The sequence below is a fragment of the Dermacentor silvarum genome, chromosome 10 (genome assembly GCF_013339745.2).
Source record: "Dermacentor silvarum isolate Dsil-2018 chromosome 10, BIME_Dsil_1.4, whole genome shotgun sequence".
NCBI classification, from domain to species: domain Eukaryota; kingdom Metazoa; phylum Arthropoda; class Arachnida; order Ixodida; family Ixodidae; genus Dermacentor; species Dermacentor silvarum.
The window spans coordinates 14,225,515-14,253,264 of record NC_051163.1 but is presented as its reverse complement, the minus strand read 5'-3'; the positions used below and the strand labels follow the sequence as shown (position 1 = coordinate 14,253,264).

Sequence of the window (27,750 nt, the reverse complement as noted above, 5' to 3'; positions counted from 1 at the left end):
TATTTAAATCAAACTACGAAAAAATTCAGAAGAAAACAAAATTAAGCCCACCATCAGCCAGACCAACGCAAAGGAAGCAGGCGGTGGGATCAAGTGCATTAATCTTTGGCAGAGAAAGTTTTGAACGAGGAATTGAAGTGTACTTAAAAGCGTTAATTGTGATTAGGTGCTTTATTGAATATTTCGTCATGGTAATTCTTGTGGTTATCAAATCTTCGTGGGTGAGACCATGTCGTCCGAAATCTCTTGCGATGTCTTTTCGCCGAGTCATCCTGTGTATAGGAAGAACAGCTTTCTATTAAATATCTTCGTTTTCGGTTTTCTATTGCGTTGCTATAGCAAATACAGCATGCTAGCGTTTTATTACACCAACATCCGAAAAAAAAAGAAGCTCAATTGGCGCAAGTCATACACAGGTCGAAATGATCGGAATGCGGATGCATTTAATGGACGGCAAACCCGTGTCACTATGGCAATTCGAAGCAATCCGCCGCCGTAGCCGAATGACTGTGGGCTTCGGCTGCTAAGCCCCATGCAGACGGTTCGATCACGACCGTGGTATGCAGCCCGTTTTCTAACGGCCGAAATGCAAAAACACTCGTGTACTTAGATGTAGATGCGCGTTAAAGAACCCTTAGGTGGTCAAAATTAAACCGGAGTCCCCTCCTATACGGCGTACCTCTTAATCAAATCATGGTTCCAGCATGCAAACGCCTAGAAATTTAAATTTTCATTGAAGAGAAACGGTGCGGCAAGAAGCAGGCTACGACGTGTACAGGGAACTCGAAACATGTTGCGAGGCGCGCTCGCAAGTTGCAAGTCATGCTCGCGGCCGGAGCCCAACGCGAATGCCAAGGCGGCCACGGAACCGCGAAGATTCCGTCGGTGAGTCTCATATCGATAAAACGATGGCGACAGTGTTAACGTCATTGCTGTTCACGAACACAGTGGATGCATGTGGAAGCTTCTAGAACATTCCGAGTTCGGCAACTGTATGCCCAGCTACGGTTTCTTTTTTTTTTTTCATTTTATTTGTTCGTTTGACTTCACCATCACCAGTCGCGCCGAGCGCGGTGATAACGGTGGCGTGGCCGCTAGCGAGCCAGTGACGTAGTTCGAGAACAGACCAATGCGAGAAGAGAAGAAGTGGCCGGGCGTATCAACGCATGCGCCAAAGTGCTTAGCATCGTGGTTGTCGGGGCCGTATAACGAACATCCGGATGTTTCGGCCGCCATTTTGCATTTTTCTGTCGACTTCGATGGGCCTCGTGTCGCTTGCCCTCTGCGTCGTACCGTACCCCGCGGTCCTGCTGGTCCTAATTACGCGCTAACGGTGGCAGCGCTTGACGAACTCGGGCCAGACTTTGGAAAAACTATGGCTTAATCCCCCCGGGCCTGCAAAATGTGAGGCACGCTTCGAGAGACTTTGTTGCCTCCGTCTCGGCAATTCTTCGCACTCCTTTCGAGCTCCCAGAATGTATGCGACGGCCAGCTGGCATTTCAGCCCGTGGGGCATCCCGGTTAAGCCGGCGCAGCGTAAAGTCGCAAGTCGTGCCTGCCGAGTACTTGTCCTTTTGTGTGTGCGCCTTCCCATTCGTCGGCGACGCCTGGACCATGAACTGTGGAGGAGCAACTCCGACCGTGGCTGTTAACGGAGGACCTGCGCAGCAACCCTTCACGGCGAGCGTCGTCACAGCGAGCTTCCAGACGTCGAGCGTCGTCAGCGCTCACGAGCTAAGTCCTATAGATGGTCCCCAAGCTGGCGAGGGTGGCGCACGCCTTAGCGAAGTTAACTGTCGAGTTCCACTAGTTAGCGCTCGCTAGCATTGTATTGCTACGTTTGAAAATTAAGTAAAGTTAGTTTTGTTGCTTAACTGTAAGCCCGAGAGTTTCGTGGGCATGGCTGCGACCACATGGGTCTCCCCCGTGCCGGAATCGAAGAGGACGGCCACCGTGTTCGGGGTGGCGGCCCGTGTAGCTTCAGGCTTAGCTGACACACAGGTTAGCTCACACTAGGCAGGCTAGCTGATAGCGTCCTCTTTTCGACTGCGGCAAGGACATGGACCCGTTCCGAATTGCACTGCGACCCGACCACTATTTCGTGACAAGGTAGCCCGGGCGCGTCAGTGCTATCGAGCGAAATGTGGATTCGGGGAGCACTCGGAATTACCCCGCCAGCTTTTAGCTACTAATCCTGCTTAATGCAGCCCTCGACGCCGGACGTCGCCTGCGGTCTTCATCGGAGCTCGGCCGGGCAGCAGCGACAGTAAGCGGGCCGTTTCGTTGCCGTTGTTGCTGTTCGTTTTCTCAGTGTGTACTTAGTGTCCTCGCTGTCTTTCAGAGTACCGCGGCCTACCGCGTTCGCTCTTCGGTGTGGTCTTGCTGGCAGGCGAGACCAGGGTCGTCGCCCCGCACTACTATGGGTAAGTACCACGTCCAGACGAGTAGTAGTTCTACAGCTATGTCCTGGAGTTGCTAAAAAATAAGCCTCGTTGTCGTTTCAGGATCCCAACGTTTGCTTTTGATTGGGGCCCACGAGTAGGAAGGATATCCAGTGTGCTGCTCCACGTTTGCCATCCTCCCAACGTCCCTATACAGGAGATGGCCCTGAGCACCACTCGTACCGTGGCTAGCCGCGTTGGCTCCATTGCATTCTACCACCCGTGGCGTCCTGCTGGCAGACGGGACTTGGTTTGGAGCCCTGCTATTACAGGTAAATATCGCTTGCGCACTATTCGTGGGGGGAGGTCAGTTCAACACCTGGGTTCATGTACAGGGTCGTCCACTCTTAGTACGAACACGGCGCCGCGTGGCCACGCTCCGCGGAGCGCCAGCGCACACGGCGCGGTCACCCGCATCGAAGCTAAGCGGCGCAGGCGCACAGGGGTTTCGAGGTGGGGCTTCGTGTTGTCTGCTAAAGCGCACGAGCGCGCTGTTCTTTTGCAGACAAGACGGCACAAACAGCGCCGCGCCGTGTGTGCTGGCGCTCCGCGGAGCGTGGCCACGCGGCGTCGTGTTCGTACTAAGAGTGGACGACCCTGTACCTTCATTTAAATCGAATCTTATGTGCCGTGATTTTAACAGTTACGTGACCGGACTTTGTTTACTTTAGTGCACCTATGTGACTGAACTTTATGTGCCGTTCTTCTGAGTTGACTTTCAGTTTTAGTGTGGCATTAGTGTACTTATGTGACTGGATTTCGTATTTGCTTTAATGCGCCTTTGTGACTGAAATTTGTGTTGCTGTGATTTGGAGTCGACATTTAATTAAAGCGTGTAGGGTATTTTTTTTCTTTCATGAGTATATGTGAAAAGGAGTAGCCGGAGCCAATTAAAGGCGTCAACATCTCCTAAATACCATATAATAAAAAAAATCTCGAAACTGGTTCAGTCCTGAATTCATTCCAAGTGGATACGCCTTGCGAACTCAGCGGCTATAATTCATGAGTTGAAAGATGTGCCATAAAGTAATTAACTAGTTAATTAGCGTAATTGTGTTAATTATTCACTTAGGCGGTTTGATTTCTCGTAGAAGTAATGGCCGCCTCATCGAGTAGTTTAGATCAAGAATTATAGTTGCGCTATCTTCCACAGGCAATTTTTGAAAATATGGTGCAGCTAAAAGAACCACCCTGTATGAAGGAATACAAGCCAGGGCCGCTATTTTGTAGCGATGTCTTTAATGTCATAATGCCTTTTCGCGCTTATCGCGCTTTGTCAGTGGTCAGAGCGACGGTCCGCTCGCGTTATCAACGTTGATATCGTAAGCGGACCGTCGCTCTGACCACTGACAAAGCGCGATAAGCGCGAAAACGCATTGACATTAAAGGCATCGCTACAAAATATCGGCGTAGTATAACACTTTGTGTAGCACGGGTAGGCTAGAGAACATGCGTGCGCGTGCTTCCCTTGCGGCGAAAGACGCCGGAATGAAGCACTTGACGAAACCTTCGCTTCGCACACCTTCCGACATGTCCGTTGAATGTGCGTAATTTATTCGCAGTGAGATTTCATTATTTTGGTTGTACCAGACGTATGGATGATTGCCGTTGCAAAGTTTGTAGAACGCGAGCGGCACTTTCTCGTGTTTTTTTTACGGATACTTTTTAGTCCCATCGCAAGCTTCTTTACGATTTTTATTACTTTTCGTTTCGTCTTCCCCGATAGGCAGTCCGTATTTTTGACTTTGTAACCACTCTTTGAAAGCTTTGTCGTGAATTGAGCTCAAATATAACGATTCTTGCCTTGCATAAACGGTGAATGCGTTCAAAAGTTGACGCTCTCTAACCAAGCGTGTCCTGTTTTTTTTTTTTTTTTCTTTACTCTGTAATGCCGAAGAGAGCTTGTGCGTTGCTCCTGCCGCTTGGCTGCGGAGACCTGTAGCCTTGGTGCTGCAACTCGCGCTAGCACTTGGCTGGAACGGCTCGGCAGCTGGGCAGGACCCGACGTGACTTGGCTTCCCGCTAACTGTCAATGAACCCCGTAGCAACGGTATCTTCTAGTACATTACTGTTTCCCTTTCAGCCCAATATAATTTAAACTCCTATAGTCTACAGCGTGCTCGCGCGCCACTATGCAGCGTAATCTCTAAACGCACGCGTAATCCTTATGGCGTATTCTCATCGGAATCTGCATTCATTTTAAGTGAGTCATGCCTTCTGGATAGGTTGAGTGCATGGAATCCATGAGCGTTTATAAGTGAGTGGTGACCTGCGAGTTCACAATGCTCTACTTTTAATAATTCCGAAGGTCTTCCAAATCTCGGTTAATTATTTCGCCTAAATAAACTATGAATTCATAGCTTACCTTTCATGTGGGCGAGCGCCACGGCTCGCCTATAGTAGCACTGGAGCGCACTTTTCAACCAGATTATCGCGTTGCGCGATGTATTTTAGTCCTTGTGTAATTATATTCCAAGCCGCATTTACAATACTTGGGAATAAGATCAAAACTTTGACTGTAAGACGGCGGCTCCTTTAACAACGATGACTCCGTGCAGTAATAAGTTTTCAAAATGACATCAGACGGCGTATTCCAACACGCCAATTTCATTCACAAGAATTTTACGCATGTGGCACTATAATAAAGGTCTCTTCAATGCTTCGCAGTCACAATGAACATCGCATAATGCGCTATTTATTTACGACACCTGGCCGCTTCGCTGCAGTTTTAGTACGGAGTGCTCTAACATTTGATAGCGTGTCTGCGTTGGTTAGCGCAAACGTTCAATTTTTCGTTCAGTGCGGTCATACGTTGTTAATGAAAGGGGTGTTCAGCCACGAGTTAAATGCGTATGAAAAAAACTTTCAATGAGGTCCCATATCGATTGCCAAGACGACTTTGACAGCGAAAGCTTTAATGCGTTGACGTCATTTCATGTGCGATTGTTCGCTTACGTTTGTTAATTAAATAACTATTAATTGGTCGTAATTCGGTTTTTCTTATTTGCTTTACGGAGTCTAATTTATCCTTGTTAGTATGTACTGCTCTTTAGAACTTAGTCTTAATTTGGCGTGACCACTCATCATGCAGTCTCGAATTGATGAGTAGTCTCTATTAGTGTTCGCAACCCTTAATTTTTATTAATCGTAATTATTCTTAGTCACTTAGTAATTTCCTTTAGCACGCTTTAATAAAGGTGTATGTCTGTATTGGTCTTAATTACCCTGATCAATTTTGATTGGGACTCTTGAGTTACTCTTAGCTATATTTAGCTACTTGGTGCTAAATTCACTTCTACATGCTTTACTGCACGGTAGAGGTGTATGCCGCTTTCTGATTTTTGCTACCGCAAGTGTTGTCGACGATGGTCACCATCAATCAATCAATCAAAGGGTAATTTTATTACACAATAATAAAATGGTCACCATCCACCGGATGGTCGGATCCATCGGATGGGTTGGAGACACTCTGTGCCCGATGCGGTCCAAGATCCAACGGCCCGTCTTGTTACCCTGTAGTCGGTGAATGTGCGCAGCTCTTCTGTGCTATTGTGTAACCCCAGGCTTAAAAGCAGCGCACAGGAAGATATTAGTTGATTCAGTAAAACCAGCATCGTCCTGTGCTATTTGTTGTGCGTATGCGTCTAGTTAACTATAGTTTAATTCCTTGTTCAATATGTACCAACTCTCCCGGTACTTAACGTTACTGCGTCCATGCCTTAATGTTTCAGAATCTTGACCTCTACTTTCGGTTGCGGCCCACGAGTAGGATATCCAGTGTGCTGCTCCACGTTTGCCATCCTCCCAACGTCCCCATACAGGAGATGGCCCTGAGCACCACTTGTACCGTGGCCGACCGCGCTCCATGCATCGCCGGTGCGCGGTCTTACTGGCAGACAAGACTGGTCATCGCCCTGCACCACTACGTGTAAGTACTCCGTACCCATGACTTGTACTACGGCTGTCCTCGAGTGGTTAAAAATACGCCTCGTGGTTTCATTTCAAGTTCAGTGTAATCATCGCTTCTAGTCACAAATATTCGTTTTCTACTCGTTTGGAAAGCAGATATACGAGAAATGGGGAAAACAACCGAGGAAAACCAGGTACTAAACATGCTTGTCTGTACCTGACTGGGCCCCTGTCCTCAATATTTTGTACCCTCGAGCGACAACGGTAACATACCATTGTCACTAAAAAGTAAATGGAATCAATATTTTTGATGCACTCTAGCAATATCACGAAATACATAAAAGGAAAATACATTTATCATGCGGCAAAGAGTCCAAGGCATCGCTTACTTCAACTTAACATTAATCAATTGGGCAAGGAAAACCGGCTAACCGATTCTTGCGGAAGTTTAAATACACAGCAAAAAATATATTGGCATCCAAAAAAAGAAAATTGCCAAACTTTTATTAGCTAAGCCCTCGGGGAAAGTGTCAAGCGGATGAATGGTCTCTTAACAGATCTCTCTAAAGTAGTTTTCTGAAATGTATCGGGGACTGTGCTTGCTGAATTTGCGTTTCAATATAGCTATCAAGAAAGCAGAAATCTAGACGCTAATGCTGTCCGCCATAATTTGCCCTTAGTTAACCGATAACACATTTCTGATCTGGAAAGTTTTTATCGAGCTGTTTCTAATTTTTGGGATCTCTTAACCTCAGTATAAATATATGTCGCGAGTCCGTACGTGTAGTTTGCTTACGAGTAGCAATTTGTAACGATCATGAAAATCCCTTGTAGAGTCCGCGTTTCCCAAACTTCAAAGCGCACGCCTTGACTTTTTTGCAACTTGGCTAGCGTTTTGATGGTAATAGCAGCAGTTGTGCCCCATATGAGAATGCAATGCAGCATCTGTGCTTGTATCAAAAAAAAAAAAAGACGGCCTCACCTAGCTGGTATTTGGTCTCAGCCTTCCTAAAGCGCTTATTTTATTAAAAATACCTTACATGCCCATTGAAAGGCTTAAGTAAAGGGGCAACAGTAATTACAAGAAAAAAGATACTAAAACAAATATTACAAAAAGCAAAGTGCGAAATATTTATACAATATTAACACATAATGAATTCACGTTATCACGGAATGTTTCACAATTAGAGATGGACGCAATATGTGATCCGGAAGACTGTTCCAATGTGCAATAGCTCTAGGTGATGAGTTAAATGCCTGTGTTTGGCCATGAATGCGCATGAAACTAAGTGCATTGTGAATGCGTCGAGATGTGCGCATAGGAGCATGAAGCGGCAAACAGTGAAATTTATTACTATAAACGTACCTGTGAAAGACGTAAAAGAGCAATGACTCCACGATCTTCCAATGACTGAAATGCAAGGTCTTGTTTTATTCGGGTAATGCTTGAATGATAGTCGTAGTTCCCAGATATGAATCTGGTTGCCCTATTTTGAACAGCTTCCAACATACGGATTAGATAATCTTGATATGGTGACCATGTGGATGAAGCATATTAGTTTTGGGCAAACATAAGTAAGATATGCTAATTTCGTACATCTGAAGGCGCGTTGTGGAAGTTTCTGCGCAGATAGCCGAGAGTTTGAGAAGCTTTCGATGAGACAGCTGCTATATGCGTTGTCCAGGATAAATCCGATGAAAGTTGAACACCTAGATATTTGTACGATGGGGTAGTAGAAATTACGGTATTAAACGAATAATAATGCAATACCCGAGTTATTGCGCTTTCGACTAAACGAAATTAACTTGCATTTTGAGGCATTAAGGACATCTGCCAAGTACCATCTGTATCTTAGGTCAAGGTCATTTTGGAGTTCAGAATGACCGTAGAAGCATTTAATATTGTGGTAAATGACGCAGTCGTCAGCGAACAGCCTAACTGAGGATGAAAGGTTAGCGGGCAAGTCGTTGATGTATATTAAAAAATGTAATGAACCCAGCACATTGCCTTGGGGGACACCGGACGTGACGTCGCAAAGGTTAGACTAATACCCGTGCCACACGGCCAAAGTAAAGTGCACTTTGAGCGAGTGCACTTCAGCGCGCTGAGTAGCGCGCTGCTACACGGGAAAGAAAAGTGTTCTTTCAAATTGATGGCCATGGCCATCGGGAGTCAGACGGGAAAGCATATATTTGTTAATATGAAAATATGTGCATGAAAACAGTTCATTACTGTTAGAAACATTTACAATCCACCTTTACAAGCGCCGGCAACGACGGCAACTTGACCAGCCACAGTCAAAACGACTCGATCCGCCAAACTGCGCAGTCATTACCCGGCGTGGTCGTGAACATCCCGAGAGCGAGAGTAGTTTCTTGCTGTACTTTTTTTTTTTTTTTTTGCAGTGTGGCACATTTTATCTTGTAACATTGGCAATTTAAAACAATGTTATTAAAATTACTCCTGACTCTTCTTTCAATAATACTTATTTTTTCTTCATTGGTAACGAGGCTACACACTCGCCGGCGAGTGCACTCTGCAGTGAGTGTCACTGAGCGTTCCCGTGTAGCAGCCTGCGAATGACACTAGCCGCGAAGTGCACTCGCTCAAAGTGCACTTTACTTTGCCCGTGTGGCACGGGTATAAATGTTGTTGACCACTGTAAATTGGTGACGCGAGGACAAGAAGTTACGAAGCCACGACAGTGTTAATGAATCTATACAAAGGGCACACAACTTGAAAATCAAACAGCAGTGAGGTACAGTATCGAACGCCTTAGCGAAATCGAGGAAAAGGCAATTGGTTTGATCGTTAGTGTTCATGTTGAAGTGAAGGTCAGTCGTGAATTTGAATAGCTGAGTCACATAAGTAGCCTTTTCTGAATCATGCTGATTAGAGAAAATACTTCATTGATTCAAGGTGACAGTAGATATGAAAAGCTATGTTAGTGAAATTCGTCGAGAATTACGGGGCGAGTGCCTGTAGCCAGATTTAAATAGGGGAACTACGTTACCAATTTTCCAATCCTTAGGCAGCTCACCTGATAGACTGGTTAAATAGAATACACAGAAAGCGTCTGGAAAGCTGCATTCATTATGCGTGGCAGCTTCCTTTAAATTTCTAACATGCTCATTCTGAAATCAACTCATGAAAAACAGAATGCAGAAAGATTCTGTTTGTGCGCTCTGTTATCAACAGATATAAACACTAAGGAATTACTGCCATGCTTCGAGACTTAAATTCGTACTTTGTTTTACTGACATTCAGTAGAAGCTCGTTCACAGCTAGCAACTTTGACAACTTTCTTAACCGCCTACTTGCTTTTATCTCGGTTAATTCATCACCAGAAAAGAAAACATTCATGTCATCCACGTACAAAAGCCCCTTTTCGTGTTGGCCTGCTAAGCACGAGGTGGCGGGATTGAATCCCGGCCACGGCGGCCGCATTTCGATGGGGGCGAAATGCGAAAACACCCGTATACTTAGATTTAGGTGCACGTTAACGAACTCCAGGTGGTCCAAATTTCCGGAGTCCCAACTACGGCGTGCCTTGTCAGATCAAGGTTTTGGCACGTAAAACCCCATAATTTAATTTAAAAGCCCCTTTTCGGTTAGTAAGATACAAGTGATATCACGCATATATAAGGGAACACCAAAAGCTGCCCTAACGAGCCTTGTGGTACACCTGTAGTCGGAGATTATACTGGGTTCATAATAGTCCAGTGTAGCATATTGCTTACCATTTTGCAGATAGTTTCTAATCGGGTTTAGCCCGCACCCTCCAATTCCGTAAGACAGCTTACTGAAAAGTACTGACTGAATGGAAGGGCTTTCTTAGGTCCAGAAATGTTGCCACTGTAAACAACCTTTGTTCGATATTTATTATAAGCTCCTTTGTTTGCAGTAGGGCTTGCTCAGTTCATTTATCCTGTCAACCAAGTTACGGTGGCGAAATTTATGCTTCTTAAACCCGAGGATTATTTCGTGCAGTGCACGTTCAGATATATTAGTGGAAATGCCGAGTATGAATATTGTTGTTACAGGATCCCAACGTCTGCTTTCGATTGCGGCCTACGAGTAGGAAGAACACCAGTGTGCCGCTCCTTGCCATCCTCCCAACGTCCCACAGGAGATGGCCTTGAGCACCATTCGCACCATGGCAGACCGTGTTTGTTACATTGCATTCCCTCACCGATGGCGTCCTGCAGGCAGACGGGACTTGCTCCTACTACTGGTGAGTATCACGCACAGGCGACTGTACAACGGCTGTCCTCGAGTGGTTAATAAGCCCTCTGTCGTTGCGTGTTTCCAGATGTTCGTTTTCGATGGCGGTGCACGAGGACAATCCAGGCAGTGTTTCCAAAAGGTGGGAAATTGTTCGTTGACGTCAGAAATGTTTTGTTCATTTATTTGTGGTGCAGGGTACCAACAGTGGAAATTGTGATTGCTTTTGTTAGTAGCCAATCGAATTCAAGTCAATGCGGCATGCCCTAACCGTTACAGACGCTGTTTTGCATAGTTTCTAAATGTGAACATCGTACCTGTGGCCAGCTTTGTTTAAGCGTTCCACAGCTGACAGAAGTTCCAAAGACAGACATTGCATAAGGCTCACGTAAGCGACTTTAATGAGTTTTGTTTGGGTTGCAGTGCAGGTGAGACCAAATGTTGGAAGAAGCGTCAGAGACGCTGCTTGAAGGATCCTTTGATAAAAGGTGCAGTTGCTTCAGTTAAGAGTGACTACTAGTTTCATGCGTTTTGTTCCATTATTGCGTGTTCAGCAGAAACCTACCCACGAATCAAACTGAACATTGAGTGGTATCTATTCATTTTCTCTGGCAAGTATGATGCTTGGAACATGCTTATGTGAAGCGGGAAGTGCAACTGAATTTACGGGTTGCTTAAGATAATAAAATGCTTGAAAGTGTGAACGTCTGACACTAACCCTTGATTTCTGATGTTTGAAAGAAACATTTTATCAAGGGACACTGCACATGGTTTCGCAAATCGTTTTAAATGGCAGGTCACACAGGAGCATTTATGTGGGACTCAATCAAGCTTGTTCGACATGTGCTTGTCGAATGGGTATTAATTTCTGTCGCGTCAGTGTGGAAGGAATTTATCATAACTGCACATGGCTCCAAAAGTGACTTTCTCGCTTATTTTTCTGAATAAATGTGTTCATGTGGTGAAGCAACGGGAAATTTCACCCGGCAAGGTGGCAGAAATACACGTGACAATTTTGCTGCGCTGGTTCCAGCATTAACCTAGAATTGCATTTTCTTGCCTACGTTCCAGATGAGATCACATTGAGCAGCAATCGTCCCATGGCTGCCCACCTGAGCACATCGGCCGACAACTGTGGACATCCAAGTCTGAGCGTGGCCACAAACCGAGGACCTGCGTAGCAACACTTCGTCACAGCGAGCTTCTTTCGTCGCGACGAGCTTAAATGCTCAACAAGTGAGATGCCAGATGGTCCCCAAGCTGGCGAGGGTGGCGCACGCCTTAGCGAAGATTAGCTGTTAAGTTCCACCAGTTAGCGCTCGCTAGCATTGTATTGCTACGTTTGAAAATTAAGTAAAGTTAGTTTTGTTGCTTAACTGTAAGCCCGAGAGTTTCGTGGGCATGGCTGCGACCACATGGGTCTCCCCCGTGCCGGAATCGAAGAGGACGGCCACCGTGTTCGGGGTGGCGGCCCGTGTAGCTTCAGGCTTAGCTGACACACAGGTTAGCTCACACTAGGCAGGCTAGCGGATAGCGTCCTCTTTTCGACTGCGGCAAGGACATGGACCCGTTCCGAATTGCACTGCGACCCGACCACTATTTCGTGACAAGGTAGCCCGGGCGCGTCAGTGCTATCGAGCGGAATGTGGATTCGGCGGAGCACTCGGAATTACCTCGCCAGCTTTTAGCTACTAATCCTGCTTAATGCAGCCCTCGACGCCGGACGTCGCCTGCGGTCCTCGTCGGAGCTCGGCCGGGCAGCAGCGACAGTAAGCGGGCCATTTCGTTTCCGTGGTTGCTATTATTTCTTTCAGTGTATAGTACTTACTGTCCTCGCTGTCTTTCAGAGTACCGCGGCCTACCGTGTTCCCTCGTCGGTGTGGTCTTGCTGGCAGGCGAGACCAAGGTCGTCACCCTGCACTACTACGCGTAAGTACCACGTCCAGACGAATAGTAGTTCTACAGCTATGTCCTGGAGTTGCTAAAAAATAAGCCTCGTTGTCGTTTCAGGATCCCAACGTTTGCTTTTGATTGGGGCCCACGAGTAGGAAGGATATCCAGTGTGCTGCTCCACGTTTGCCATCCTCCCAACGTCCCTATACAGGAGATGGCCCTGAGCACCACTCGTACCGTGGCTAGCCGCGTTGGCTCCATTGCATTCTACCACCCGTGGCGTCCTGCTGGCAGACGGGACTTGGTTTGGATCCCTGCTATTACAGGTAAATATCACTTGCACACTATTCGTACTACCCCTATGTCCTATTATTATAATTATTTACAATACTGCCGCTATAGAGTGGGAGGATAGCTGGTGGGCATACTGCAGGCACTTTCGCGCTCAGTAGGGCCTACAACTGCTCAGTTCAGGGTGTTCAGCTGTGAGTTAAATAGCGTATTAAAAAAAAAAAAGCCTTCAGTGGGGTCCCATGACGGCGTTGACTTCGCAACTTTAATGCGTTTACGTCATTTCATTTACGATTGTTTGCGTATCTTGGTTAAACTATTAATTGGTCGTAATTCGGTCTAATTTTCTTGCTAGGTTGCCGTTACGGAGTATGATTCTTATTAGCAAGTACTGCTCTTTGGAACTGTCCTAATTTGGCGTGACCAGTCTTATCATGGTGTATCGAATTGATGTTAAGTAGTCTCTATTACTGTTCTCAACCCTTAATTACTTTAATTATTCATAATTATTAATTCTTTAGCACGCTTTAATAAATGTGTCGTATGATGCTTGTGAATTGGTCTTGTTAAATACCCCAATTACTTTTAATTCTTGGGACTCTTGAATTACTTTGAATTTAGCTACTTGGTGCTTAATTCACTTTTACATGCTTTATTGAACGGTAGAAGTGTAGCAAGCCGCTTTCTCATTTTTGCCACTGCAAGTGTTGTTGACGATGGCCACATTCCGCGAATAATGAGCCAGTTAAGCCTCTCGCTTTAAAAGGTGCCGATGCCCATTAACGCGCACGCACGAGCGCTTATGCACCATCGCGTGCACACGTGCGCTCACAGCATTTGAGACCGCATTCGCACAGCCCCTCTGAGACAACACTAAAAGGCAGCCAACGCTGCTCTTTTGGTGCACCTATTTAGAAGCACTGGGGGAGTGAGGCGAGCTTGCTAGGGAGTCTGCGCATGCACGGTTTTCGTAAGTAGCTAGTAAATACACGCGTTTACTAGATTACTATGCATTTTACTACCTTCTGACTAGTTCTGTACTAGCCAGCGGCTAGTAAAGCTAGTAAGTGCTGCCTTTACTAGCCAGAAATGCTTAGTAGTTTTTTACTAACTACTAAGCCACTACTACCTTCTCTGACCTTGGCCTATTATGCTGTGATTGTGAGTCTTTGCGAAACGGAAACCGTAGTGTTCATTATGCTGGACTAACAGTTATGTGACGTCGTAGCACACATATGTACTAGGCTTTAGACATTTGTGCACGAAGCTTTTATTATTTAACCAAATACATAGGCGCTCTCCGGTGCCGCATGTGCTCCCTCTAGCTAGGCCTATAAATACTTGTTAAGTTTCTCTTTAAGTGTTGCGTAGCACCTTGCTCGTTCTGTGTCCTTGCTTGTCATTGCTTGTTGGTGCTGATACGTAGTACATTCTTACCCGGAGTCAGTGCGCCTTCATGTCCTTGGTAAACGTTACGTATATGTATATACCATCAATTAATGCCTTAATTATAGCGAAAGGATGCGGTTTTTTTTTCATGTATATTTATTTTCTTATGCTCTCAATACCATCGACTTCATATGACAATGCAAGCGGCACTTATAAGTCGAGTAGGCCACATTGCATTGTTGGTAATTATAATTCAGTTGCGCTAGTAACTGCACTATCGAGGTAGTATTTAGTTAGTACTACGTTAATGCTTTTCTAGCTTCAGCAGGTCGTGAAAAGTACTAACCATAATTTACTATCTGCACTTACTAAGAACGTAGTGCTTTTTGGGACTAGTAACCTGTTAGTATTTACTTAGTGAAAATGACCTTTTCTTTTTTTTAAGAGTACTTCTTCACCGGCGCGCTCCGCCGGCGAAAGGCCACTGGTCCGGCGTTCCGAGTTATTTTGTGGGTACCTGTACAGTGTTTCACAGGTGTAGCTGTTCATAGTTGCGCCAGGTAAGCCAACGAAATTGTGTGGCAGGAAGCAGCTTGTGGCGTTGTGCTCTTGCGCAGCCCAAGTCGAATCGAACCGCTCCGCTTGTCCCACGCGTGCAGGCAGAACCGGCGCGAACACTAGCTGTAGATTGTAGTTGAACGGTTTAATTGCAACCTAATTGCTGGTAGTGCTGCGGATGCCCACGCTTTACTGAACAAGGAATTAAACCAGCGAAGACGCATGCAAAGCAAAGCAGCGCACAGGAAGATCCTGGTTGAGTCAGTTGATGGTAAAACCAGCATCGTCCTGTGTTATTTGTTGTGCGTATGCGTCTAGTTAACTGTAGTTTAATTACTTGTTCAATGTGTACCAAATCGCCCGGTACTTAACGTTACTCCGTCCATGCCTTGTTTCAGAATCTTGACCTCTGCTTTCGGTTGCGGCCCACGAGTAGGAAGGATATCCAGTGTGCTGCTTCACGTTTGCCATCCTCCCAACGTCCCCATACAGGAGATGGCCCTGAGCACCACTTGTACCGTGGCTGACCGCGCTACCTCGCCACTCGTGTGCGGTCTTGCTCGCAGACAAGACTGCTCATCGCCCTGCACCACTACGTGTAAGTACTCCGTACCCGTGACTTGTACTACGGCTGTCCTCGAGTGGTTAAAGATGCGCCTCGTGGTTTCATTTCCAGTTTTTCAGTGTAATCTTCGCTAGATGTACGACAAAGGGGAAAAACAACCGAGGAAAACCAGGTACTAAACATGCTTGTCTGTACCTGACTGGGCCCCTGTCCTCAATATTTTGTACACCCGAGCAACGACGGTAACATACCATTAACACTAAAATAAAAGTAAATCGAATAGAAATTTTGAAGCACTCCAGCAATATCGCGAAATACACAAACAGAATGCTTTTATCGTGCGGTAGTGTGTCAAGGCATCGCATACTTCAACAACTTAACATTCTATAATCAATTAAACAAGGAAAACCGGCAAGTTCAAATACACAGCAAAAGTATCTTGGCATCCAAAAAGAAAATTGCATAACGTTTAATAGCTAAGCCTTCGAAAAAGAAGTATTGGTCCTTTAACAGATCTCTCTATATAAAGTAGCTTTTTGAAATGTATCGGGGACTGTGCTTGCTGAATTTGAATTGGAAAGTTTTTATCAAGCTGTTTCTAATTTTTTTATCTCTTAACCTCGGTATAAATATGTCGCGAGACCGTACGTGTAGTTTGCTTACGAGTGCCGCTTGTACCGATCATGAAAATCCCTTGTAGTGTCCGCGTTTCCCGAACTTAAAAGCGCACGGCTTGACTTTTTTTTGCAACTTGGCTAGCCTTTTGATGTTTATCTTGGAATTACTGGGCCTGTTAGGTATTCCGAATAAATAAATAAAATAGGCGCTTTAGGAAAGCTGACACACGAAATACCAGCTAGGTGAGGCCATCTTTCTTTTTTTTATACAAGCAGTAGCTACAAATAGGTATATGGGGCACAACTATTTGTATACCGCTGTATTTATGAGAATGCAATACAGCATCTGTGCTTGTATAAAAAAAAAAGGACGGCCTCACCTAGCTGGTATTTCGTGTCAGCTTTCCTAAAGCGCCTATTTTATTTATTTATTCGGAATACCTCACAGGCCCAGTATTTCCAAGAAAAGATACTTAGCCAAATATTACAAAAAAGCAAAGTGCAACATCTTTATACAATATTATCACGGAATGTTTCACAATTAGAGATGGATGCAAAGTGATCCAGAAGACCGTTCCAATGTGCAATAACTCTGGGAAGTGGTGATCAGTTAAATGCCTGCATTTGACCCTGAATGCGCATGAAACTCAGTGCATTGTGAATGCGCCGAGATGTGCGCACAGTAACATTAAGCTGCAAACAGTGAAATTTTTGCTATGAATGTAGTACCTGGGAAAGACAAAAGAGCAATGACACGGCGATCTTCCAATGACAAATGCAAGGTCTCGTTTTATTCGGGTAATGCTTGAATGATAGTCGTAGTTACCAGATATAAATCTGGCTGCCCTATTTTGGTGGTGCTATCACCCCCTTTGTATTTCGTGGCTTTCTTTAAAGGCAATTACAAGACGCTCCATCAATGGTGCTTAATTGAAAACGCTTCAGTCAGCCATTTTTAAATGTGGTCTACAACGTTCGTATTGGCGCTTTCTTGGTGAAGCCAATATTCAAAAAGTTAGGCAATTAGTTTGTGCTAATTGACGTTGCAAAACGAAAAAAATACCGCAGACTAGGACACGCGATCCTCGACACCACTGAGTTGGTTTGAACCTCCTAACACACTCCGTCGTTTAAAAAAAAAATATTCGCAACTTTTAGCTGGGACACCCTGTATAAAGGAAAACCAAAAGCTGCCCTAATGAGCCTTGTGGTGCACCTGTAGTCACTCAGATTACACTGGGTTCGTAATCGTCCAGTGTAGCATATTGCTTGCCATTTTGCAGATCGCTTATAATCGGGTTTAGCCCGCACCCTCCAATTCCGTAAGACGGCTTACTGGAAAGTACTGACTGAATGGAAGGGCGTTCTTAGGTCCAGAAATGTTGCCACTGTACACAACCTTTGTTTGATATTTATTATAAGCTCCTTTGTTTGCAGTAGGGCTAGCTCAGTTGATTTATCCTCTAGACAACCAAGCTGCGGTGGTGAAATTCATGCTTTTTCAGAAACCCGAGTAATCTTTCGTGCAGTACGCGTTCAGATCTATTAGTGGAAATGCTGAGTATGAATATTGTTGTTTCAGGATCCCAACGTCTGCTTTCGATTGCGGCCTACGAGTAGGAAGGACATCAGTGTGCCGCTCCTTGCCATCCTCCCAACGTTCCACAGGAGATGGCTTTGAGCACCACTCGCACCGTGGCAGACCGTGTTTGTTACATTGCGTTCCCTCACCGATGGCGTCCTGCAGGCAGACGGGACTTGCTCCTACTACTGGTGAGTATCGTGTATACAGGCGACTCGTACATCGGCTCTGTCCTCGAGTGGTTATTAAGCCCTCTATCGTTTCGTGTTTCCAGATGTTCGTTTTCGATGGCGGTGCACCAGGACATTCCAGACAGTGTTTCCAAAAGGTGGGACATTGTTTTTTTTTTTTTTTTGACGTCAGAAATTTTTGTTCTTTCTTGTGGTGCAGGATACCAGCAGTGGCAATAGTAATTGTTTTTGTTAGTAGCCAATCTAATTCCAGTCACTACAACACGCCCTAACCGTTACAGACGCTGTTTTGCATAGTTTCTAAATGTGAGCATCGTACGTGTGGCCAGCTTTCGTTACGCTTTCTACAGCTGACAGAAGTTGCAAAGGAAGACATTGCATAAGGCTCACGTAAGCGACTTTAGTGAGTTTTGTGGTGGTTGCATTGCAGGTAAGACCAAACGTTGGAAGAACTGTCAGCGACGCTGCTTGAAGGATCCTTTGTTAAAGGGTGGAGTGGTTTCAGTTAATGGTGACGACTACTAGCTTCATGCGTTTTGTGCCATCATTTGGCCGTGGGGCCGTGTATGGGAAGTAGTGGGGGCGACGCTGTGCTGCGGCACCAAATGCGTATCTTGCAACCGGACGCAAGGGGAACTGGCGACGCAATCTCCCACACGAAAGGAGGAAAACGGGAAGTATGCGCGGGAGGGAGGGGGCTTCTACTCTGCCAACACCCGTGAGCATAGGTCGGCGCACTCTCACGAGTGCACTCACTCGCACTCGTTTCAAAGGCGCGAGTGCCAGTGCGCCAGTGTGAGTGTGTGCCAGTGCGAGGCCTGGAAAATCTTTGGTAAGTTTTCTCCCACACTGCCGACCTATGCCCGTGAGCAAAAGTATACGGACCACAAGGTCACCATAAAAAAACGAAATGTCTCGTAATTAACAAAAATAAACTTAAATTGACTAGTACACTGAAAAGTTCACAATGCCAAGTTTAGACTGCAGTCCTCAATTTCAAGTTGTGCTCACCGACAGGTAAAAAAACTCGGCTTTATCGCGCAACCCCTGGTCCGTATACTTTTGTTCACGGGTGTACTTTGCACCAGTACGGGCTGCCAGTGTTGTCTCGCGCACCGTATCTTGCAAGCAATCTCCACACGGCTCTGACCTTTGTATGCGCCGTGCATTCGCCGCTCAGTTTCCGTTGAAGCGATATACAGCACGAACCTTCGCTCGCTGCGGCGGCTGCGCTTGCTGCCAGCGTTTTGACGGTGGTTGTCCGCGGCCATCGTGTGTGATCTATTCATGTTTGCTTGTGCGCGCTGACATCACGCTTGTTAATTGAGTTAGTAAGCGAATGTGTCCAAGTTTATGCAGCCGATAAAACTGCTATCCCTACTCCGAATAGCTCTCTACTAATTTGCTGTCGCAATTGATGCTTCGCCTGTCGGGCGAAACTGCGACATTTTCATCAAGGGCACTGCACATGCGTTTCGCAACTCGTTTTAAATGGCCGGTCACACAGGAACATATATTTGGGACTCAATCAAGCTTGTTGGAAATTTCTTGTCGAATGGGTATTAATTCCTTCCACATTGACGTGAAAGAAATTGATTATAACTGCAGATGCCCCAAAAGTGACTTTCTCGCTGCTTAGAATTTTTTTCTGAATAAATGTGTTCATGTGGTAAGGCAATGGGAAATTTCGGCCACAAATGTGGCTGGAATACACGTGACAATTTGGCTGCGCTGGTTCCAGCACTAACGTAGACAATTTTCTTGCCTACGTTTCAGATGAGATCACACTGAGCAGCAATCGTCCCATGGCTGCCCACCTGAGCACATCGGCCGACAACTGTGGACATCGAAGTCTGAGCGTGGCCACAAACCCAGGACCTGCGGAGCAACCGCTCGTCACAGCGAGCTTCTTTCTTCGCGACGAGCTTAAATGCTCATCAAGTAAGATAGATGCCAGGTGTTCTCCAAGCTGGCGAGGGTGGCGCATGCTTTTGAGAAGTTGTGCAGTTGAGTGTAGCTGTATTCGAAAATTGCGTAAGTTTAGTTTAGGTGATTAATTTTAAGCCCGAAGTTTGGTGGGCACTGCTGCGGCCACATCGGGTCTTCTCCCTGATGGAATCGAAGAGGACGGTCCACACCCGCGGTGGCGGCGGGTGTAGCTTCAGGCTTAGCGAATTGCGGGTAGGCTTAGCTGGCACCCGGTAGGCTACAGCTGACAGCCGTCCTCTTTCGATTGCGCCAGGGACATACACCCGTTCTGCATGTCCTTGCGACCCGACCACTATTTCGTGACAAGGTAGCCCGGGCGCGTCAGTGCTATCGAGCGAAATGTGGATTCGTGGAAGCAAACGACATCCGGAATCGCCTCGCCAGCTTTAGCTTTCGTGGCATCGCACGTCGCCTTGGGTCTCCAGCGCATCTCGGGCCTGCAGCAGATCATGTAAGTGGTCCCATTTCGCTGCAATTGCAGCTGTTCGTTTTTTGGCGTTTACGCTCCTCCCTTCGTTGCAGAGGATGACCTTGAAAGCCACTCGTATACCGTCGCCGATCGTGTTGGCTTCGCATTCCCTCGCCGGTGGTCTTGCTGGTGAACGATACTTTGTGCCTCGCCCGGCACTACTACTGGCAAGTACCTTGAACACTCGAATCCTACTGTACCTGTGTTCTCGAGTGTTTAATGAGCCCCGCGTGTTTTCGGGTTCCGACCGTCTGCTTTCGATTGCGGCTATTCACAAGGATATCCGGCGCGCTTCTGCGCAGTCGATAGTCTCCGACCTACGCTAGAGACGCATTTAAGCTCTACTCGTCCTATATGGCCGCGGCCGTGTTAAATCTGCATCTTCTCGCCGGTGGCTTCCTGCTGGGAGACCGAGTGTTGCTCGGCTCCCTGTGCTAGTTCTGGCAAGAACTATGTACACTTTAATCGCACTACAGATGTGCTCTCGTGTGGTTCGCAAGTCCTGCGGCATTTCAGATTCCCAACGTCTGCTTTTGAATTAAGCGTCGTCAGAAGTTGTTCCAATGACGGCTCTTGTTCGTGTTCTCACTATTTTCCTTCAACTCTGTTGCTGCACCTTCCTGGGGCCGCAAAGAAACTCTTCGTGGGCTCCCGAAGAAACTTGCTGTCGGCTGCCTTTAATATGCAGGCCCTCGAGGTTTGGTTTATGCTTGGGAAAGCTTTCTTCGCCGCGCATATTTTCGAAAAGGTTCTTAAATGTTGCTCTCCGCGTAAGACGATGTCAGCTTTCCTCAGTTCCTGGTGACATTTCAGAGCTGGTTTCATTTTCGCACCTGAATTCTTTCGTGTACTCGGAGGGCCATATTTTTCAGTCTTCACGTAGCCTCCACTTGTATCGAAGGTTGCCGTCCTATTCCTCACTGACGTCTACTCCCAGTTGCCACCAGTCGGGTCCGAAGAAGTTGCATTATAGGTTCTTCAGGTTCATCGTAAACGTATATTAGCGATTGGTTCATGCTATCATCTATTTCGTATGTCAAGGTAGATAATGATCCAAAATGCAGTAAACATCGGCCAATCGCTTTTCGTAGTTGACTTGAAACTATAAACGAGCCTTTCATAGAAGCCCCCCCCCCCCCCCTCCCCCCACGGAGCGTTTTCCAGAAGAAATTTCCACTTGGTGATTGGTGACGAAATCTCGAGTTTTTTTCGCGATGTAATGTTGTAGTGACCGCATTCAATTCCTTGTCAGTTTCCTGAAAGTCTTTCGTTGTCGCTGAGCACTTCTTCTTGATCCAGGAAGCGCCAAACAGCTTGTACAAAACTGAGGTGAAGTCTCTCAGTTTGCAAGTGTACAGTTCTTGTGACAGCACATGTCAAAATTAGTACGTTAAGTTTGACAGTGTCATTTTTTGTTGTAGTTGCGCCCAGAGCACCGGTGAAATGTAGGTCAGCTGTTTCTAACGGTGCGGTCTTCGTCACTCTATCGGCAGAAAGAGGACGTACTTCCTGTTGCAACTGTCTGAAATTGTACCGTTGTGTAACTGCTGTCGCACAACGCACTGTCATATTACGTCTTTCACTTATTTTCGTCCTCGGATTACTCAATCTGCTTCGTATACGAGTCAGTGTGTCATGCGCTGCGCCGTGAAGTTTCTTCATATTACTGTTTAACTATAGTGTCAGATTTCTATATGGTGTGATCGGGTGCCGCTCCTCTTGTCATATGGGCCCTGCGGAAGGCGCCCTTGAAGGCTCAATAGGCCTCTTCGGTCTTAAAACATTTGGCATTCCCGTATTGTCTGCACATTCGCTTGCTTGTTGAATTCCTTCAATTCTCTTGTAATGTCCACATTTTGGTCTAGCGAAATGAGACCGGTTTCGGCGGTATTTCTTTTGTCTGCTTTTAGTGGACCGTTGACGTTGTCTTCTAATGTTGCTTACGCAACGAAACATTTCTGCAGTTACTCTCTAAATATACAGGTAACTGCCAAATCTGATAACTTCAGCTCCTCGTCTTACGATCATTACCGTTGTAGATCTAACACGTGATTCATCGTCTGTCCTTTCATTGTTATCCGGCTTTTTGTAACACGGCTATTCTTTGGTTTGTAGCAACTGGGATTCCTTCCACAATTTCTGACGACGAAATCCGTTCTACGGTGACTTGTCAGATCTGCTGTATTGTCATTACCGCTGTCTTATCTCCATTGTTTTTCCATGAAGTAATCCCTTATTTCTTGCCGTCTGTGTTAAATGGACGCTTCACACATTATCTTTCTTTATCCAATGCAGCACACTTGTAGCAGTGGTCCAAAACTTTAGTTTGTCAATTTCTTGTTTTGGATTGTTCTTGATGTAACTCCCCATAACACATTGTTGCTCGCAAGTTCTATATTTGCGAGGCTGACAATGGTCTTTATTAGAGCTACTGTTCTTTGCCAGAATCAGTGCTGTCTGTCTGCGTACTACGCATTCTGCACTTGCATACGCCGCCGGGCTTGCATCCGAGAAAATGTTAGTGCTTATGTTGTTTCTTGTTGTCGATGTGCACTGTAGTCTTTTAGTCTGATTTATTTTTAACTTCCTCGATTCATTCCTACATAGATCATCTATAATCTGCTAGAAAAGGGTTGTCCCAAGACATAGCGGTTTTTCCCGGTCATTGAATATCGATTTTAGCTGTTACAGTGAATCGCGTTAAGAATTTCAGCGGATCAAATATTTTTGCCCTGACTCGAAGTACTATGCGTTTCGTGAGCATTTCACTCGTCATTCGTCCATATTTTGATGGTATAGCAGAATATCGCCGGTCGTGTCCCAGCTTATTCCTTAAATGCTGGTCTCGCTTGATCACGTAAGAACGGTATCGTCATGTGCCTAACATTTTCTTCAGTATTTCATGTCCGTTTCCTAAGATTCACTGCAGCTCGCCGAAAATGATTTTTACATCTATGTACACACATTTTGCCTGGTTTTCTGCTCATCCAAGCATATCGTTAACGCAAATCGCATTGCGTCTGCTGTCATTGAAAATCAATTGCTTCGAAAATTCATTAGTGTTAATCTACCTGGATTCAAATTTTATCTTGCTTGAAGCTTTCTTTTCCACGTCTGCTATCATTGCAACTGAGTGGTCTCAAATGTTAATTCAGTGTTTTTACACCTGGATTCAAATTTTCTCCTGCTTGAAGGTTTCCATTCAGAACATTCCTGATGTTGACCACGAGGCGTTAAATATTACGCTTTCTTTGTTGCTAGTCGGTCTTCTCGAATTGCTTGATGCAGCATATGGTATTTAACGTGTTCGGATTCTTCCGACAGTGCCATTCCAGGCGTGCAATACCTTGCATTGCAGTTGTACTTTCCTCTCAATACCGAATTTGTTACTCTTTGCATGGGAGGTTTCTCTCTCCATCCTTCTGAGCAGTCCTTGTGAATTATGTAACTACATGGTCCAATTGATGCATTGTTTTTCTGGGGAGTTATGGCGATATTTTCCATTTTCCGCAACTTTCTGATTTCGTACATTTCGTCAGTTTCTGCGGCGTGAACAACCGTGACGGGTTTCGCACTTATAATTCTACACCACATGCATGGCCATGGACAATCCAGTCGAGAATGCTTTGCATTGTACGTTCGTATAGTCATCTTACCCGTTTTGTTATCGGTTCCCAGAAAACTGATCCAAGCGTCTCTTGAGCTTCTCGCCGTTGTCATCTGCAATCTTTATTCCCATCCTGTTCGTATATAACTTTTCGTTGGGTCGACGAAGTCGTCCTTTTGAGATTAAGTCCATTTCAATGACCTTGATTAGTTACTAATTCACCATCTTGATTTTGTTTTGATAGATATTCTTCTACAGTCTTCTCGCTTTCTCTTCGTCCGAATGCTCCCAGCATGAGTGTCTGCTGTTGAATTTACAGCCTAGTTTTCGTGCCACACAGGCCCATGTATGCTTGTTGGCTTCCACATGAGATTCTTGCATCCTCTCCTCTATTTTAACATTCTGCCCATGCTGTGGCCGTGTATAGTAGAACTCAACGGTCTTGTGGTTTAGGAGATGCTAGTTGCCATCAGCCACATCACATTTTCCTTTTTCGTCGTTTGACTCGCTCTCGTTGATTTTCGTTCTGCACATTTCATTTTGCTTCGCAACGCTTGCAGACGACGGTTGCCTTGCAAGATTTTACACTATATTTTGGTCTCGCGTACCGGGAGCATTTGTTTTCGTATCGAAGCTTCTGCTTCATATCTTCATATGTTGTTGGTCTACGGCAGTCTTCAGTGAAGTGGTTTTTGATTCGAGTAGCCACATACTTTTGGGACTGAGCTATGAAGTCTTGCGCGTGAAGTTTGATCTATCGACCCGATTTCTATGAGCTCTTCACTGTCTTCGGAATAATCGGGTGACTCGATGCGCCTTCTTGCAAAAATCTAATGTTTTGTGACTCTGCACTAGACATTCCTTTGTTTCTTCCTCGTATAGACTTCAGTTCTGCCCGGAGTAGGTTGGACTCTCTACTAGTTTCACAAAACTAGTAGTCCATGAATAGTTCTCGTGGCGTCCTACGCTTCCAAATTGGCATCAGCATTGGAGCGTACAAATCTGCATTCACTCCAAGCGCTTCCACTGCAATGATGTGATCTTACACCGTCTGGCAGAAACCTCGCAAACCTTTGAAGTCATCAGGATCTTTGACTGGTTTTAACTCGATCAACGCATTCATGGCAGTTTCCTTTAAATGTTCATTGCCGTATTCTTCCTTCAAAAGCTACACAGTTGTCCAGTAATTATGGGAGTACTGCAACCATTCAATCAGTGCAGCTGCCTTCCCATCAAAGACAAAGTAGTGGAACTTGTGGTAAATTCTGTAGATAAATTGCGCTTTCAAACTGTCTCCAAAGACTGCCACGTCAACTTGTTGCCGTCAAACATTAACATATTTAGGCAATTTTACGTAACTGCCATGATCCGGAGACCGATTTACTGACGCTGACTGGTCGCTTTCTATTGCTGTATTATCGCAATGATTCGTCGTTAGTCAACTTATTTATACTGGGATATCTTTCAAATTGTTACCTTCATGCCATATTCCACTTCCGAAATTCGTCGGACGCTGTTTCCTCGATGACGAACGTCTCCATATATCCATTTGCGGCTCGGCAACTGTAACTCCCTTGATTTGACTAATGCTCGTGGTAACAGAATCTACATCCAATTCGTCGCTCAGTGGTTAACAAATAAGCCCCGTGTCGTTCCAGGTTCTGAGCTCCTGTTTGATTGCGGTCCACAAGGACACCCAGCCCGCTCCTGCACTCTCCGGTCTACGCTCCATAGGTTACTTCGTGCACGAGTACCACCCGTTCCAGGAGGCACTGTCATCACTTCTACATTCTCTCACCGATGGCGTTCTGCGGGCAGACTCGACTGGCCTTCTCACCCTGCACTACTACTGGTAAGTGTCGTGCACAGAAGGCTCATAATACTACGGCTATGTCTTCCAGTGCTTAACAAATAAGCACCGTGTCGTTCCAGGTTCTGAGCTCCTGTTTGACTGCGGTTCACAAGGACACCCAGGCCCGCTCCTGCACTCTCCGGTCTACGCTCCATAGGTTACTTCGTGCACGAGTACCACCCGTTCCAGGAGGCACTGTCATCACTTCTACATTCTCTCAGCCGATGGCGTTCTGCGGGCAGACTCGACTGGCCTTCTCACCCTGCACTACTACTGGTAAGTGTCGTGCACAGAAGGCTCATAATACTACGGCTATGTCTTCCAGTGCTTAACAAATAAGCACCGTGTCGTTCCAGGTTCTGAGCTCCTGTTTGACTGCGGTCCACAAGGACACCCAGGCCGCTCCTGCACTCTCCGGTCTACGCTCCATAGGTTACTTCGTGCACGAGTACCACCCGTTCCAGGAGGCACTGTCATCACTTCTACATTCTCTCGCCGATGGCGTTCTGCGGGCAGACTCGACTGGCCTTCTCACCCTGCACTACTACTGGTAAGTGTCGTGCACAGAAGGCTCATAATACTACGGCTATGTCTTCCAGTGCTTAACAAATAAGCACCGTGTCGTTCCAGGTTCTGAGCTCCTGTTTGACTGCGGTCACAAGGACACCCAGGCCGCTCCTGCACTCTCCGATCTACGCTCCATAGGTTACTTCGTGCACGAGTACCACCCGTTCCAGGAGGCACTGTCATCACTTCTACATTCTCTCGCCGATGGCGGTCTGCGGGCAGACTCGACTGGCCTTCTCACCCTGCACTACTACTGGTAAGTGTCGTGCACAGAAGGCTCATAATACTACGGCTATGTCTTCCAGTGCTTAACAAATAAGCACCGTGTCGTTCCAGGTTCTGAGCTCCTGTTTGACTGCGGTCCACAAGGACACCCAGCCCGCTCCTGCACTCTCCGGTCTACGCTCCATAGGTTACTTCGTGCACGAGTACCACCCGTTCCAGGAGGCACTGTCATCACTTCTACATTCTCTCGCCGATGGCGGTCTGCGGGCAGACTCGACTGGCCTTCTCACCCTGCACTACTACTGGTAAGTGTCGTGCACAGAAGGCTCATAATACTACGGCTATGTCTTCCAGTGCTTAACAAATAAGCACCGTGTCGTTCCAGGTTCTGAGCTCCTGTTTGACTGCGGTCCACAAGGACACCCAGGCCGCTCCTGCACTCTCCGGTCTACGCTCCATAGGTTACTTCGTGCACGAGTACCACCCGTTCCAGGAGGCACTGTCATCACTTCTACATTCTCTCGCCGATGGCGTTCTGCGGGCAGACTCGACTGGCCTTCTCACCCTGCACTACTACTGGTAAGTGTCGCGCACAGAAGGCTCATAATACTACGGCTATGTCTTCCAGTGCTTAACAAATAAGCACCGTGTCGTTCCAGTTTCTGAGCTCCTGTTTGACTGCGGTCCACAAGGACACCCAGGCCGCTCCTGCACTCTCCGGTCTACGCTCCATAGGTACTTCGTGCACGAGTACCACCCGTTCCAGGAGGCACTGTCATCACTTCTACATTCTCTCGCCGATGGCGTTCTGCGGGCAGACTCGACTGGCCTTCTCACCCTGCACTACTACTGGTAAGTGTCGTGCACAGAAGGCTCATAATACTACGGCTATGTCTTCCAGTGATTAACAAATAAGCACCGTGTCGTTCCAAGCACTGCGGTCCACAAGGACACCCAGGCCGCTCCTGCACTCTCCGGTCTACGCTCCATAGGTTACTTCGTGCACGAGTACCACCCGTCCAGGAGGCACTGTCATCACTTCTACATTCTCTCGCCGATGGCGTTCTGCGGGCAGACTCGACTGGCCTTCTCACCCTGCACTACTACTGGTAAGTGTCGTGCACAGAAGGCTCATAATACTACGGCTATGTCTTCCAGTGCTTAACAAATAAGCACCGTGTCGTTCCAGGTTCTGAGCTCCTGTTTGATTGCGGTCCACAAGGACACCCAGCCCGCTCCTGCACTCTCCGGTCTACGCTCCATAGGTTACTTCGTGCACGAGTACCACCCGTTCCAGGAGGCACTGTCATCACTTCTACATTCTCTCGCCGATGGCGTTCTGCGGGCAGACTCGACTGGCCTTCTCACCCTGCACTACTA

At 46.5% G+C, this 27,750-nt stretch overlaps 1 protein-coding gene across 4 annotated transcripts; it reads left to right on the top strand.

Annotated features, from left to right (window-relative positions):
- Positions 1–1,083: 1,083 nt before the first annotated feature.
- On the top strand, positions 1,084–27,750 carry LOC119431309 (uncharacterized). 4 transcript variants are annotated; one of them, XM_049658136.1, is made up of 11 exons: positions 1,084–1,856; positions 11,939–12,344; positions 12,423–12,504; positions 12,586–12,794; positions 15,105–15,304; positions 25,385–25,578; positions 25,659–25,735; positions 26,284–26,401; positions 26,482–26,675; positions 26,756–26,949; positions 27,560–27,750. In XM_049658136.1, exons 5-10 carry the CDS (start codon positions 15,202–15,204, stop codon positions 26,760–26,762), a joined length of 693 nt encoding a protein of 230 aa, XP_049514093.1. In that variant the 5' UTR covers positions 1,084–1,856; positions 11,939–12,344; positions 12,423–12,504; positions 12,586–12,794; positions 15,105–15,201; the 3' UTR covers positions 26,763–26,949; positions 27,560–27,750. The 4 variants fall into 4 exon arrangements, 1 of the variants encoding a protein (XP_049514093.1); XR_007464159.1 differs by lacking the exons at positions 1,084–1,856; positions 11,939–12,344; positions 12,423–12,504; ... (2 more) ...; positions 25,659–25,735; positions 26,284–26,401 and adding exons at positions 22,553–22,636; positions 25,935–26,128; XR_007464160.1 differs by lacking the exons at positions 1,084–1,856; positions 11,939–12,344; positions 12,423–12,504; ... (3 more) ...; positions 25,659–25,735; positions 26,284–26,401 and adding exons at positions 25,799–25,854; positions 25,935–26,128.

Excerpts from the sequence above, each read along its gene's own strand:
- LOC119431309 (XM_049658136.1), top strand. The coding sequence starts at position 15,202 with ATGGCCCTGAGCACCACTTGTACCGTGGCTGACCGCGCTACCTCGCCA. Across the intron at positions 15,305-25,384 it reads ATCGCCCTGCACCACTACGT|GTTCTGAGCTCCTGTTTGAT; the intron begins GTAAGTACTCCG and ends GTGTCGTTCCAG. Across the intron at positions 25,579-25,658 it reads CTCACCCTGCACTACTACTG|GTTCTGAGCTCCTGTTTGAC; the intron begins GTAAGTGTCGTG and ends GTGTCGTTCCAG.